This window comes from Dermacentor albipictus, chromosome 6 (genome assembly GCF_038994185.2).
Source record: "Dermacentor albipictus isolate Rhodes 1998 colony chromosome 6, USDA_Dalb.pri_finalv2, whole genome shotgun sequence".
Classification (NCBI taxonomy): domain Eukaryota; kingdom Metazoa; phylum Arthropoda; class Arachnida; order Ixodida; family Ixodidae; genus Dermacentor; species Dermacentor albipictus.
The window spans coordinates 27,455,067-27,471,801 of NC_091826.1; the positions used below are offsets into that span (position 1 = coordinate 27,455,067).

The 16,735-nt window shown below is 45.6% G+C and overlaps 1 protein-coding gene across 5 annotated transcripts in view; it reads left to right on the forward strand.

The window, feature by feature from the left end:
• Positions 1–16,735, forward strand: part of LOC139060921 (FYVE, RhoGEF and PH domain-containing protein 1-like) — a 53,410-nt gene that overhangs the window by 7,644 nt on the left and 29,031 nt on the right. For 3 of the 5 annotated variants that reach the window (XM_070540228.1, XM_070540230.1, XM_070540227.1), the window contains exons 2-4: positions 1,872–2,049; positions 10,151–10,354; positions 12,849–15,685. In XM_070540228.1, coding sequence (XP_070396329.1) covers positions 1,872–2,049; positions 10,151–10,354; positions 12,849–15,685 — 3,219 coding nt within the window. Of the gene's footprint in view, positions 1–1,871; positions 2,050–3,884; positions 4,010–4,130; positions 4,219–10,150; positions 10,355–12,848; positions 15,686–16,735 lie in introns of those variants that run through there. The other 2 variants (XM_070540229.1, XM_070540231.1) reach the window with 2 other exon arrangements.

Consider the following 16,735-nt stretch of genomic DNA (forward strand, 5'->3'; position numbering starts at 1 on the left):
GGTTCCTGGTTTGCTTAGTGTTTGTCACTGTGCAGGGATTTTATTGTTGTAAAGCAGTGATTTGGGCTTGTTGGTAAGACATCATGAGGCTTATAGCGCGTGAAAAAGACAAGGACGAAAGGGAGACGTGACACACACAGATGCTAACTTGCAACAATCTTTATTTCGTGCAAGGGACCCATGCATATATACAACTTTTTCACGTACATCGCACATGCGCTGTTTGCAAAAAATTCCTTACACACCATTGTGCAGGTAAGATAACGCTTTGCGGTAAAGTGCAATCGATGGTTGTGGCACACGGTTATCCCCAAGCCTATCAATCATTTCTGCTTCTATAATTTCGCGAGTTATCCTACCTCGGTCTCTACTCACAATGGAGCAGTCTCTGTATGCACACATCGAGTAGTCACCATCATCCACCCTGGCAACAGCGCACTTGCAATGCCTGCGGTGAGCGTCAAGGAACCCACCCCGCTTTTTTATACATTATACCGGTGTTCCTTTAAACGCTCGTTGAGGAACCTTCCGCTTTGCCCCACATAGTTCTTTCCACACTTTAAAGGAAGGTTGTAAACAACAGCTTCCACACATTCAACAAACCAGGCCTCTCTGACAAGCGCGCATGCAAAAAGAAACACCAGGAACCGTTTATTGAATGTGTGGGAGCAGTGGGATAAGATAGGTTCGTGAGGTCAATGGCATTAAAATGCTGGCTTGGCGGTGACTGAATGCAGTTGACGCTAGCTGCTGGTTACTAAGTTTAACAATTTCCAGTTGTCCACAGCAACAACAACTAACGATCTCTAGTTACACTGACAACCACTTCTTGCTATCTCCCCCTTATTTTTTAGGGCCTCTGTCATATCTGCACTTCTGTTAGCTTGATGTTCATATTGCTAACACTTATTTGTGATATCATCATGGCATACAAGGTATTAGAGAGGAGATGGGCTCTAATCAGACATACAAGCAATAAATGTTAAAAGAGCACAAAAACACAACAAGCAAATAAACAGCATTGTCATGAAATAATTGCACAGCAACTGACAAATAAGGCATTACTAATGAAAAAAAAAAAGAAGCTGACAGTATGGGAAGCTGAACAGCTGTGTGTAAAAAAATTGTATTGTTACTCGAGTTGTGTTGGTAAAGGGATCTGCAAATATGATGAAGTGTCTGTTGTGCTGATTAATGAAAAAGGACGGTGACTCCTATCATAGTACATTTTAAGGAAGAAAGACTTGGAATATGGGACAGTCTTTGGATGGGGACCACACGGGGAGCATGTTGTCTATACGTGGTAAAATGAATGGAGCATGTCTGATGCATAATGCCGCTGCACGTGTTTGCACATAGGCTGGTGACGAACTTGGAAGCATATTAAGTGTTGTACGTGTGCAATGACTTGTTTTTATTTGTTTTGTCAACGTGTCACTTCTCTGTTGTGTTAGTTATCAATAAATATCTTCCACTTCCTCTCATTAATATTGCATTATTTCACACCTGAAGTGTTAACAAGACCAATTTTGCGTTGTCAAGCCGTCATGTTACGCACCTGTACCTCTAGTCGATAACTCCGACCAGTGGCATCATCTTTTACAAAACTGCAGATGCTCAAGGGTTATCTAATTTAGTCAATCTAACCTCATCTTAAACCTAAGCATCCAGCCTATGAATTTTCCATGTGAATCATCAAAGCCAGCCTGACAGAGAGTGTAGAGCCAGTGTGTGCCGATGCTGGATCTCGATTTTTTGCAATGTAGCATGCCTGGCTGGACAAGTTCAGCAGTGCGTGGTGAATGTAAGGGGACAGGTGTGGTTGCAGAGTGGCGAGGCGTGATGTGCGGTCATGTGCGTTTCTCTAACAGGCAAGCCCAAGCCTCCCGTGCCTCCAAAGCCCACAGGACTGCTCTCGGAGGGAGGCGCCCGCCGCCCCATCATCACCGTGTCGCCATTAACCGAGACGACCGAGCAGAACCATGCCAATGGTGCCACAAAAGAAGGTGACAGTTCGGAAGACCCCTGCAAAAAGGAGACGGCTCACGAGTAAGTTTGGTTTCGCAGTTGCTGACGGCGGCCAACATGCTTGACGTCTTTTCTTTTTGTAAATTGGGTTGTGCCGAATATTTTGCAGTTTGGTACCAGACATTGCTTTGAATATCCTTCTGCAAGCTATCGTATAAGTTGATACCTTTAATGAAGCATTTGCGACTCAGTTTTGCTGGGGAGGCATTCGGGTGCTTTGTGCCATAGAGTTTCCTGCTATAATTACTAGAGGAAACTCTTGAAGCTGCGGTCTTACAGCTAGCACGGCAATGGCAGGTTGTACATGGATTGATCCAATCGTTGTGGCTTCAGACGTTCTCGTGGCTTAATTTGTTACCTTTGTAAATTTCAAAAAAGTTCTATTTTCTAAATGAGAAGGCAATGAGACTCTGTGCATCTGTATACTCATTGCAATTGTTCGTTCTGTAATGCAATACTTTATTGAATATGATCATTTTGTGAAGAGTCATGAAGTCATTTGAAGCCATAAGGACAAAGGTTGGGCAGATGCACATAATATATACCCATCATCTCAATGCTAGTTCAACCATCATGCTTGCCACTCTGGCAGCAGATTTCTTTTGCAGGAAACCGTACACATTAGCCCTTGCAGTGAACGATGTAGCAAGGTGCTTAGCTGTGGGGACCAGACAGACAATGCTGGTCTGGAATATTCATGTCTTGAAAGTAACTTGCTCCCTTCAGTCGTTTTTCACGTTTCATAAGGGAGTCATCACTACCTTACTAACTAATAAATTTGTTGATTTCTTCGTAAGCATTGACCAGAAATGTGAGCAGTGTAGTTAAAGGTGTCCGTAGCCTCCTAAGATGATATACGGCATCTCTTGTGTCAACGCTGCTCAAGCTGTGACACATTGTTCAAGCCATTCAAGCAGTGTTCAAGTTGTTGCATTGGACAGTGCGGAAGGCTCAAAGTAATTAGTACCCGAAAACCTTTTGTCGGTTTTGTGTAATGCAGCAATACTAAGCTCTATTTTCCATTTTGTAGTCTCAGGCAGATATCATTGTAGACTTCCTTTTGATAGTAATTGTTAAGGAAAGCTGACATTGCGAGACATTTAGATAGCTGTGAAGGTGAGAGACCAGTTATTGGCTGCAGCATCTCTTATAATTTTGTGATCATATCTTTGTTTGTTTGCAACACTTGCTGCAGCAAGTTATTGAATAGGTATTCTATGCATTGCGTAACTCTTATTGTACAGTCTGGGAAAAAAAGTTTGGGGACTGTAGGTGCATTGAAAACATTTCATTTTGTTGCAGTCAAGGTGCAGTCAGCTGGCAACTCGTGCAGTGTGATGCTCAAACTTAAACCTCGAAGTCACGCTCCTCACTGCTGATGCACACTAGAAAGACTTTCTCGCTTTCTCGCTCTGCTTATGGTCTACAAACATTTGTCCCAGACTGTAAATTTACTGCACTATGAACTGAAGTAGGCTGCACAATTGACAAATTTTGACCCAATCTGCACCCACAACGGAAACTGAATTTCATAGCAAAACGATGTCATTGCAGAAACAAATTTCATAAGCTGGATCAGTAACCCCAAAGCCCCTTCTGCGCTCTACCGCTATCCACTGCACTGTGCCAGACTGTTGCACTCAAGCGCAGTGCATGGCTTGCGTGTCTGTGTTCCACTCGGTCAGTGTGTCTGTCGTGCTCGAATAGAGAGGGAGCCACTTGTTTGCTCAAAACTGTGGCGCCGTTATATTTGCGGCGCGTGCGTCGCCAGCTTTCCTGGCATGCTGCCACCTTGAGGTTTGTCTGGCTCCCACGGGCTTCGATGGGCACGGGCCGGGTTTTCAGGCCTCTGGTGGTTCTATTTTAGAGCACGCACACTGCCTCCCAGCATTCGGAAATAGGGAGAAGTTGAAAGTCGTTTCGTTCGCGTTTGTTCTAGCTACGGGGGTCTGCTGCCGTGTACATCCCTGCATGCAGCCCGGTGAGTTAGCCGCTGTCCAGAGGCACAAACATTGCATGTGTGTTTACCTTCCTTCTGGCCCTGTTTTCCTTTGCAAGCCGTGGCCGCGCTGGATTTTGCAGACTCAGATTTTCGTTTTCAGGCGCGGAAACCGGGCTTGCCGTGTGTCCTTCGCATGTGGCCCTGAGGAAGTGTTTTTCAGGTTCCCTTCCAGCCCCAGACCCTTTGTGGTGGGAACGGAGCTTCTTATACATTTCTGCTTTGCCTAATGGAGTGAACATAGTGGTGTGAAGTACAAGTGTGTTACAAATTGTGCGTACATCAAAGCCTTGCTTTAGTTAATGGAAGAGCTCATCCTGATTCAAGTCCTGTGATTTTTGGGGTGAAAAGCACCATTGTAGTAAACAGCTAGCCTCTGCAAAGGAGCCGTAAGTAAATGTTAGCAGATTTTAATGTATGCAGCATTGTGCCAGCTGAAGTGTCCAGTGGGCTGAAATCCAAGCTATGTATGAGCAATCATTAGAAACATGTGGTGTGTGACAGCAGTCCTCTGAAACAACTCTTGGCAATGATATGACGCATGCCCTGTCGCTAGCTATTGTTTTGTCTTCTTGAACTTGCTGTCTCTCTGCCTGTGCTCAGGTGTAAACAATGTTAATGATCACTAGGCTGACAAACTTCATTCAGTTTTTATGGAGTACTATTTGCTGAAAACAGTATTTAATGTAAATCTGCTTATTGTAAATCCGCAAGTGTAGTGCTAAACATCTTGTTTTGCTCCAACTGGTGCTGAATGCTGCCGAATCTCAAAGCTAAAACACCTCGAGCATCTGTTTGTCTCGTGAAAAATATATCTTAAGGGGGTAGCCTGGTTCTGAATGCGGTATTTCTTATTTACCAACTCATCTCGATCGAATCGCGCCTACTTGTTTAGTTCTTCATGCTTATTTCAAATATTATTTTTTTACACCCCTAAATTATTTGACACATTGAATAAAATTAATTAAGTATCTCATGCCATTGATTCAGGAGGCTTCCATTGTGAGAAAATAGCAAAATAAATATGTAATTTTAATGCACAGGTCAATAGCCCGAAAGGTTAAGAAAGCAATAATGTGAGCATTTTTAAAAAGTGGTCAATGTAAGTGCCATTACAGTATATTGAAGTTCACTTCTTGCAATGTGGGAAAAATGTGGCAAGAAATATAGCACTATAGTTAGAATTTTAAGCAAGATCATTAAAACCCGCTTTAATTATACCACTTATCATACATGCAGCTTTCTACTGCAAAAAATACGTTTTAATTCTACCCGCTCTGGGTGCTGAGGTATCAATGGTGGCAGAGTGCAACAAATAAAAATTAATTGCAAGAAAATAGCAAAAACAACTCAAGATAGGAGAGGCACGGGTTTATGGAGTTAATTTTGTTATTACTTGACCAAAATATTGATCCATGAAGTGAGACACTTTACAGATTACTGAAAATAGTTATAGATTTCGAGAATGTCAGTTTTAAGAAATTCAACTTTTTAGAGATTTTCGGTCTCGTAGGACCATTCCGTTAACACAGGTCAACTGAGCCCTTTGGACCCCTAACACAAATCTACTAAGCCTATGGGGAATTTGACAAAGGTTCGCAAACTATTCTACTTATCAAGTGGTTTACTGCCACAGAGTTTATATTAAACAGTAATGGATTCCACCGCATTTGTGTTTGCCCATAGTGCACTGTGCTTAAAGGTGAGGTATTTTCACCTCTATAATGCCATTGAAAAGCGATAACTTGCTCAGGTGGCCCTTAAGATTTTATAATATGCTGCTCAACTTTGCCTCTTGTTTCTGTGACGAGGCAAGCAACATTCTGTTCTACGAAAAAGTGGGTAGTTGCACAACAGGACTACACAAGCCTGTAAGGCAGGAAGTGACTCAATGACAGAGTCAGTTGTGGAGAAATTTACGCAAGCGCTGTTGCTTCCTTGTTTTAGCACGATAACGTTAAGGGCCTCGTGTTGCAAAAAGATCCCATGTCGACGTCTGTAGCCACTTGGCAAAAAGCATTGCAAACCACAACCGTGCAGGCCCTCTGCGTGGCACAGATGTGTTACTGAGCTAATTGAATTCCGAGCAATAAAAACAGCGCTAAACGACGGGACGAGAGAAGGGACACAGACAACGGCGCTGACTAACAACCAAAGTGTGTTTATTCCGTCAGTCAGCATATATATGCTCCACCGCTATCTGAAACCACAGAATCTACAGGATAGGGCATGCGCAGGGGGAATGCAATTAATGTGATAAGAAGGCAATCTCCTTTGGAAGGAGAGAAATGGACGGGAGGCTTACACATGCATCACCACTAACGTGAATGTGGAAGGCTTCGGATATAAGGCGTGCGCGGTCATCACGATATTTTGACAGATAGGTTACACCTTCGAAGGATGGCTTGCAGCCGCATTCATTGCAATGTAGTGACAACTGACTATCTTTTGCCCGTTTTTGAAATTTGTTGAAGTGCTCGCGCATGCGGTCGTTGATGCAACGCCCCGTTTGGCCGATATAAAAACGCTTGCATGAAAGAGGGATCTTGTAAACCACACAGTCACAACAGTCGGCAACAAACCTCTGTCTGTGCTGTTTTTTACAACTTTTTTTGTTGTTATTGCTTACCCTATTGACTTGGTGGCACAGGCTACCTAACTTATTTTTGGCAGTAAACAGCAACCTGACGCCTGCCCTACTGACAACCTTTTTGAGGTTGTGCGCAACCTGGTGAACATATGGTATTACCGCAACCACTTGCCGTGAGCGATTCTCGGACAGAGCAGCTGCCGACTGCTTTCCTTTAAGGTTCGCTACTAGGCTTTCGGCGATGCTGGTCAAAAGTGGTACCGAGAACCCTGCGAGCTTCAGTCTGGCTACTTGCTTTTCGAAGCTTACATCCACTTGGTGGTCACATGACCGGATGAGGGCCGCCTTCATGCAGGAACTTACTATACCGCGCTTGACTATCTTTGAGTGCGCGGACGAAAATGGAAGAAGGTGCTTATGAGACCGAGGAGCGTAACCCCAACATACATGATTGCTTGAGAACGTTAGCTCCAAGTCTAAGAAACGGAGTTTGTTGTCTGACGGATGCTCCGTGGTCAATTCGAAAGAATCTAGAACTGTGTGGAACAAGTCAAATATTATAGCAGCAGCAGGCTGCGCATCAGTGGCGTTAGTATTGTAAAAAATTAAAAAGTCATCGGCGTATCGCATCACTTTTACAGTGCTTGTCTGGCTGAGCTTAGTTGCAAGATTGCGGTCATAGCTGGCTAATAAAATGTCACTAAGAATAGGGGCTATACATGAACCGATGCACACACCTTTCTTCTGTATAAAAAGCTTATCCTCCATTTATACAGCTTTTTATACAGAAGAAAGGTGTGTGCATCGGTTCATGTATAGCCCCTATTCTTAGTGACATTTTATTAGCCAGCTATGACCGCAATCTTGCAACTAAGCTCAGCCAGACAAGCACTGTAAAAGTGATGCGATACGCCGATGACTTTTTAATTTTTTACAATACTAACGCCACTGACGCGCAGCCTGCTGCTGCTATAATATTTGACTTGTTCCGCACAGTTCTAGATTCTTTCGAATTGACCACGGAGCATCCGTCAGACAACAAACTCCGTTTCTTAGACTTGGAGCTAACGTTCTCAAGCAATCATGTATGTTGGGGTTACGCTCCTCGGTCTCATAAGCACCTTCTTCCATTTTCGTCCGCGCACTCAAAGATAGTCAAGCGCGGTATAGCAAGTTCCTGCATGAAGGCGGCCCTCATCCGGTCATGTGACCACCAAGTGGATGTAAGCTTCGAAAAGCAAGTAGCCAGACTGAAGCTCGCAGGGTTCTCGGTACCACTTTTGACCAGCATCGCCGAAAGCCTAGTAGCGAACCTTAAAGGAAAGCAGTCGGCAGCTGCTCTGTCCGAGAATCGCTCACGGCAAGTGGTTGCGGTAATACCATATGTTCACCAGGTTGCGCACAACCTCAAAAAGGTTGTCAGTAGGGCAGGCGTCAGGTTGCTGTTTACTGCCAAAAATAAGTTAGGTAGCCTGTGCCACCAAGTCAATAGGGTAAGCAATAACAACAAAAAAAGTTGTAAAAAACAGCACAGACAGAGGTTTGTTGCTGACTGTTGTGACTGTGTGGTTTACAAGATCCCTCTTTCATGCAAGCGTTTTTATATCGGCCAAACAGGGCGTTGCATCAACGACCGCATGCGCGAGCACTTCAACAAATTTCAAAAACGGGCAAAAGATAGTCAGTTGTCACTACATTGCAATGAATGCGGCTGCAAGCCATCCTTCGAAGGTGTAACATATCTGACAAAATATCGTGATGACCGCGCACGCCTTATATCCGAAGCCTTCCACATTCACGTTAGTGGTGATGCATGTGTAAGCCTCCCGTCCATTTCTCTCCTTCCAAAGGAGATTGCCTTCTTATCACATTAATTGCATTCCCCCTGCGCATGCCCTATCCTGTAGATTCTGTGGTTTCAGATAGCGGTGGAGCATATATATGCTGACTGACGGAATAAACACACTTTGGTTGTTAGTCAGCACCGTTGTCTGTGTCCCTTCTCTCGTCCCGTCGTTTAGCGCTGTTTTTATTGCTCGTAATCATGAACCAACCAGCCCAAATGCGTACTCTTTTGTAATTGAATTCCTCAAAGTAAAATATGTCAGAATGATCGTAAAGTATGACCTAAACACAACCTACACACATGATAGCGTCAGAGTTTAATTTGAATATACCAGAAAAACAATTCTGTTACATGGAAACGCAAATATAAACCCCTTTTCTGAGTGGCGCAGCCCGCTCGGTTCCTTGCAACAACGCCATCGTGCTCGGCTCAGCGCATCTGCAAGAAAGCTGCAGTTGCTGGGAAGCGCGACAAGCAGTCAGGGATCTTTGAAATCGGAAGGCAAAGCTTTAGGGCCCTCCAAATTTTTTCACAGTGAAATCGAGAGTGAACAGGCAGGCGCTCGCTAGTGGTAAATTTGGCTGTGGAGCAGTTCAGTTTGGGTTTGTTTTGTGCTCATTAGGTTAGTGCCAGTTCTCGCTTGTTAGTTTAATAACTGCTTGTGGTACCAGTTTTACGTCCTCCTGCCCTGTGTCCATCATGTGCTGCTGCTTTCGTACGTAGGACACATTAGCAGGATTTGTACAGATGCTTGTCAGATCACTGCCTGGCATCTGTATTATAGCATTGTGTTCCTTCTATATTCACTCACTTGATGGCTCTATGGATGTGATGTTGTACTGATCAGCTAGAGATCATGGACTGAATTCTCGGTCAATGTGACATCAGCCACATTTTGTTGAGACAGAATGTAAAACTTCTTGTTGATTTTGATTTCTATGCGCATTAAAGAACCTCAGGGAGTTAATATAAATCCTGAGCTCTCCTCCATGACACCTTCTGTAGTCCAGCTGTTGCTTTGGGATGTTATACCGAATGAATCAATCAATGAATGAATAAATCAGTCAACCAATCATTTACTCATATACATTGCATTCCAGTTAATTTTTTTCCCCCTTTTGTTGGCTCAAATGGGAGTGATATTCTTGGAACCAGCAATTTGGAACTTTAAATGTTACAGTAAATCGGAATTAGGTGATAACAGTTAAACAGCATGTAATAAGAATAGTTGTATTATACGAACCTGGGCATGGATTGTGTGAATTAAGGCTTTGGAATTCACGTGGTTATTGAAAGAATTGCTCTCTGTGCTTATGGGCAAACAGTGTACTATTAGTCAACAAGTTCGAAGGCCATTCGTTTCTCTGTGCAACTCACAGAAAGTGGGATGTCACAGGCTTCCTAGAATACAGGCTGCCAATGCTGATCCTGTGAATGCAACTAGGAAGTCCCTGTAAAAGCTATTGTCGTAAAAATCGAGGCTTACAAATGTAAAGATTAGTAGATAGTGGATCCACTTAGAAAACACTTTTCAGGACCAGCGGGAAAGCACAAACATGCACGTTTGTTGCATTAATTTTGAAAGCCAAGTCACTTAGCACGCATCGAGGACAGGAGTGACATTTCAGCATTCCACATTTTGGCGGAAGCTTCTGCACCACCTTTACGAGGTCTCGCGTGCTTGCAGGGTGACGGTTGTCATTGAACATCGAGCAGAAGCAGAGGCCCTGTGCAACGGTTCGAACGACGCAATGCCTGCGACCGATGACAAAGTCGACCCCGCTCCGAGCACTAGCTCACAGCCAGTGCAAAACGGCGAGTCCGAAGCGCAGTCCAAGGACACACAGCAGCCGTCGGACAGCAGCAAGCGGAATACCATAACAGAGGACTGGTAAGTGCTCGTTGTTTTCCTTCTCTGACAACTGTGTCCAAATTCTACATGTGCTTGCTGTTCTTGACTGTCGGCTTTGCCCTATCGGTCGTCTACTCGTCCCTCAGGCTCTTGGCATTTTAACCTTTTATGGTATAGTCAAATCTCAATGTACCGAACATGAATATGATGAATTATTGAATGTAACAAAGTAAATATGTGTTCTTTGCCTATATGAACACGCCCTGAGTACAGGTGCCGAGCAATAATCTAGACATGCTTGATTATTTGGACAGCTACTGACCAAATAATAACCACCACTGGCCCCATAGACTTAATGTATAGAGACGACATAATTTTGGATGCCTTACAGAGAGTCATGGAATAATTTGGTCTCCGACTGCGTGGTCATGTGCTAATTTGGCCACGGAGTCAAGCAGATAATGTAACAATTATTTTATTTTGATACGTCACCGGTGCCTCCTCGAAACTGAAACTAGCTAAGCCTAGTTGATCTCATAGTCGTCGACCGCAGCTGAACTGCAGGCTGAGCCAAGCCACTAAGTCGTAAAGGCTGTATTTATGATTTGCGCGATTTGTTTTGTGAGTATCGTTCCGCTATTATGAGCCACTGCTCATGGCCAACTGAACCCGTTGATAACTCGGGTGGAGCATTGCTCTGGCTGCTGACGAAGTGTGAAAAGCATGAGAAATTTCACCAGTGATTACGAGACTCCCTAATGCAAATTTTGAGTGCAGTTGTGTATGTAGCTGTTTTGAATTCGGGATATATCATGGCAAAGAACTTGATTCCGAAGGCGGTGGTGCTGTGCCCCTGCTTGGGCAGCTCGTTTAGCAGCAGCAGCAGACGAAGCATTTCCACCATTTGCATTGCTTATGTATCAGAAAGGGTGAACACGGAAATGCGTGGCTCACATGTAGAGTTTTCCCTAGCGGCGGCAGCACCGCAGGCGAAGTGGCGCACATGCATTGGGTCTGAAGCCCACGCCAGTGCTTTGTTTCTGCACTGGCTGCATGCCTGGTCGTGCTGGTGCTCCACTTTACTCCTCAAGGTTACTTCTTTACTCCTCCTTTACTCCACCTTACTCCTTTACTCCTCCTTTTTGCCATACTCTCCTCCGCTTTCCACCTCCTAGTTGTGCTGCACCCTCCTCTCTGCCTTCCTCCTCGCATCTTTCATCCTCCCTCTGTGCTCTGAATTTGCTTTCATCTTTTGCTGTGCTTATTCGCTCGGTTTTGTCGATGGTGACTTCTGTCACAGGAATGGCCGCCCAAGAGATGTGCTCTAAAAGGAATATCATTAAAGGCATCACTCGAAAATCGCTGCCACAGAATGCCTAGGCCAAAAGCAAGCATACGTGCGCGTAGCAATGTCTTGACAAACTTGGGTCATACTCTTGGACGATCACTTTCAAAGCTACTTTCACTTTTGTGATCTTCTGCGTGACTAGCACTGGACGCATAAATGGGAGGCAGCGTTCCCGCACAGTTGTAAGATAGCAGGCTTGGCCCTGTGCCCAAAATGCCACTGCTTGTAAATGCCAGTGCGTTTAGCACTAGTCAGCGTGCTTGGCATTATGCCAAGAATACCGTTGCTCGTTGACGCCAGCGTGTCTCGCGTTAGTGATGCAAAATTTAATGTATACCTGAAAGTGATGATGTGAGAGTATGGCACACCTTTTTTTGGCCACTTGTGAAATAAAGTTACTTATTTTGTGGTGAATTCATTACTTCGGGCTCCGATTACTTCGTTTCGCAGTCCTCGTTGAGTGTGAATTATAGGATGGCGACTGTATATGCTTATCACAAATATTATATATAATGTAGGTATGTCTATGTTGTATGCAACTTCGTAGTAACACGATTTGTCTCTATCGCCAGTTAGCCACATCTTCCTTTGCTACCACAGTTACTCATCATTGTCTTCTTGCCAATGTAACCATTGCCTCCTCTCATTAAATGGCATTACTATCTGCATTTTCTATGAAATTCTCTTGAGTCTACTGCAATTTTAATGTTCCTTGGGCCTAGTCAAATGTAGCATTGAATTAGAGGATGTGGGATGTACATTATATCTCACTATTAAATGGAGCACCAAATTAGTATCTCGTGACTGATTAGAGCCCTGTTTTGACATGAATGCCTTGGCAATAGCTTTTTCGCCATTAGTGCTCTAAGTAATGCATCAAATCAACCACTTTTTTTCTTGTGATGTTGACGATGCGTTCAAGATACGTTGCTTTCAGTACTAATTGTGTTTCCTTTGAAACTGGACTGTATTTTACACCATTGGTGTAGGCCATTTGCCAACAGTTTTTCTGGTTTATGGTCACAGATTTAATGCAGTGCTTAGCCTGTTCAAAGTTCTACTCTTTTCTCTTGCATTGCTTTGCAGTTCAGTGCACTTACTCATGTTTTTGGTCGTACAGATAAGCGATAGGTTAATATTAAAGTTTTGGAGAGCCTAGAAAGATACTTCTTGCCATATGTGCAGGTCCATCAAGGACAACGTTGAGTCGGGAGATGAAGCATGCTGCACACGACTCTCGCAGCTCATTCACCGTAAGGCAAAGGAGCTGTCCACTCACTTGACGAAGCCGCCAAAACCGCTCAAGCCCCTCAAGGAGAGCAAAGGACTGCCGGCGCAACCAAAAAGCTTCGGCGATGAAATTCCAGGAGGGCGGCATGGCATTCGCTATGCCGACGAAGACACTGAGGCCAGCTCAGACTATCAGGATGTTGACCTGAGCAAACTCGCGGTAGCGGAGGTGACTACTGTGTCTGTTCACAAGGAAGGCACGCCCAAGCCGATTGTTGAAGAAAACGAATATGAAATAGTCGAAGTGCCTCGTGAGGAAGTCAAACCCACGCCCCTACCCGTAGCCCCCATTATGGTCATTATAGAAGACGAAGCAACTAAGCAATCGGGCGTCATTCCCGAGGAGACCCAGAAGAAGACGCGGTCTCTGGAAAAGCCAAAGAGGCCACCACCACCCAAACCAGAAGCAGCGAAAAAGCCGCGCGTTAGATTCGGCATCGAAGTGTTTCCCTCTGACATCATTGCTGCCATGGCAGCAAAGAAAAAAGGTAGCAGTGCCGCAGCAGAATCTAACGTGTCTCAGTCAGCGGCAGCCAAAACAGAAGCAGCTTCAGCGAAGGACACGCCTTCCGACAAACAGGTGCAGGAGGAGACTCCTCTGGAAAACCCCATTCTCGTCCGAGTCAAGGAGAGGGAGGAGCCAAGTCCCGTGCTTTCGACCAAGATGCCAAAGTCAATGTTCCCACCGTCCTCTCCTGTCAAAAAGGTGAAGCCCCAGCGACCTCCTCCTCCGAAGATTCCTCCCACTGCTACGTCTCCTCATCCCCCTTGTTCACCTCCGCCTCCCCCTTCATCACCTCCCAAATCCCTGGAGGTGTTGACAGCTTCACCTGCTAGTGCTGCCCTCAGTACAACCTTGGAAAGCACTCCTGTCACAGCAGATGAAAGCAAGAGTCCAGAACCTGTTGAAAATGCTGTTCCCAAGGATTCAGCAGTCGTGGCGGAAGAAGCCAAAGTCATTCCAACAGAAGTGCCTTCGCGTTCCCCCATTGTTTCTCAAGAACCTGTGATAGAAAGCGAAGTGGTCGCTGCTGCAACAAAAACAATTGCGGACGTTTCCAAGTCTAGCGAAACACCACGAAAGAAGCGAACTCCCCCGCCGAGGCCACCCCCTCCAAAGTGTAAGCCAAAGCCAGCAGAGATGGTGGCGGTGGCCACGGTGAAACCCACCATTTCGCAGAAACCAGTGGTTTCGCAAAAGCCTGGGACTCCGCAGAAGCCTATGCCTTTGCCGCAGCAGTTCATCTCGCCGGCGCCGTCCAATCAAGCAGTTCAGTCTGGCATGAATGTGTATAGCCAGACGGACGACCTCGTAACATTTCGTGCAAAGAACATTGTAGCTGATCTCGACGCACTCTTGGCTCAGAGGGAGGCGGAAGAGGCAGCACGAGCAAATAATTTGTCCTGCATCGAGGCATCCCTCAAAACAATGGCACGAGAAGCCGCACATCAATTTAAACCATTTGAGGATTCACTGTGCAGAGCTCTTGATGACAAAAAAGAGGACGCTCCACAGGCTCCACCACGAAAGCGGCGGCAGCGCTCAAGGACTGTGGAGGCAGTCAGGGTCTCGGGAGAAGAACAGGCCAGGCAACTGCGGAGAAGCCACTCACTCTCCGAAGCTGATATCCGAATCAAAACAGCCCAGAGGCTTGGCCACGAAAACAGTTCTGATGTCGCAGCGACTATAACCGAAACATTTGTGATGGTCTTGGAGTCGCCTCTTACGAAAAAGGAGCTGAAGGACCTGTACACTAATGTCACGGTAGCCCCTACGAAAGAGCGTCGCTTCAAGGAGGTCCCACAGCCAGTGCCTACCACAGGAATGCGTTTCAGACCTCTCCCACCTCCTCCACCTCCGCCGCGAGGGAAATTGAAATTGCCATTGTCGTCCGCCCCAAGTTCTGCCGACGACAACCCTTCAACGCCACCAGCAACAGCGGCAGCAGCCGGAAGTGAACCTCCTAGCACTCATCCTAGTGAAGCTCCTGCCCAGGAGCCGAGTGAAAGCCCAGGGGTGCCTGAAAGTGTTGAAATGAGGACAAGTCCAGCTAAGCATGATTCCAAGCATGATTCTAAGTGTGATTCTAAGCGTGATTCTAAGCGTGATTCCAAACGTGATTCCAAGTCAGAATCACTCGGCCGGCACAGCACAAAGAGTGGAAGCACATCTCCGAAGGTTCAGCAAGAGAACGGGGAAGCAAAGGCATTCCGGCTTTCCAACAGCACCTTCTACGGGCCACCACTCGAAATCCCACCGGAGGCACAGAGGGGTGCCGAGTCACCAAGCACGGAGCCCAATGCCAGCAGCGAAAAGTCGCACTCCAGCTGGTACGATGACAGTGATGCGTCGGGCGACATTGCGGATGTCGACTCGCCGGCGGTGCCCAGTGACACCGACCCCACGGTCAGCTCGCGCCGGTCGGACAGTTCTCCCGGGTCGGTACAGCGATCAAAAACGAGGCTGAAGGAAAAGAAACGTGCAAGCGCGAAGTTTTACTGTGACATCGAAGCAGAGCGAGGAAGTTCCACGGACGGAGACGTGCCGCCACGTGCCTCCTCCAGGGCGAGTGGTTCGGACAAGATGCTCGAGGCAGCTGAGAGCAAAGGGGAGGACACTGACGAACTCCTCGAGATGGCTGAAGGCTTGCAGAAGGAGATGACAAAAGTCCTGGTTGAAAGACAGAAGAGGCTGCTGGAGACATTCGACAGCGAGCTGTCAGCGCAGATGGGTGAGTGCTCACTTGAAAACGATTTTGCGCTGCACCTGAAAATGAGTTACCGAGCAGGGAAGAGAAGTGCGTATTCACCAGAACATCTTCTTGTAGGCTAGTTGATGTGTATTTGTTTGCATAATCGTCTGCGTATAAAAACACAACCAGATGCAGACACATTGGCAGGACGAGAGCAGACGACCAAGTTTATTGCCTACATCGCCTAAGAACGCATACATTGGGGAACCTTGTAATGCACTTTCGCAGGAGGAAGGCAAAAGAACACATGATTGACCAGCAAGGTGACCCAGGGAGGATTGTGTTTTTGTTTGTCTTTCAGTATTATTGGTTGTGGTTTTACATGCTGGCAATTCTGATATCAGAAGTTCACGAGCATCAGGAATGTCTGACGTGCACAATACACTTAACAAAGACAGAGTTTGAATGTACTCATTGTTCTATGTTCTGGGTTCTGTCATTGCAGCCTGGCCTCGCCAAGCTGTATTCTATTTCGTACAGCTGTTTGGCCAGTGTGGCCTTCAACACTGCACTTAGTGCGTGTTGTGAAAATACACTAATTTAGAATTTTATTGAAAGTGGTCTGGTGCATTTGGGCATTTGAGAGTGTACTGGTATCACATCAGAAGATACTAATGAGCATTGTCAGCAAGGAAGATAGTTGCTGACTAGTTTACAAAAAAAAAAAATACAGTGGAGGTTCAGGATTACACAGATTGCTTTTACTGGAATGCAATATTATCAGAACAGTCAGCTCTTCAGTTACCTTCAAAACAGTTAACACACAATCGTTAAGTAACCTTTAAAACAACCAGTCACGAACTCTCTAACCAGCACCTCAGCAATTTTAGACATTATTGAGATGTCTGTCAAACATGGATTACTAATCATTAGGTGCTATAGCTGCATATTTAGTTTTAGTTCTACGTGGTTTGTGTTTAGTTGCTTTAAGCTACATTCTGGGGACGTGCAGTGTTTTTTGTGCACTATGAATTCGCAACTGTCTTGTCAGTTTGCCACACCTCAAGTTAAAGCAAGTACTTGAACAAA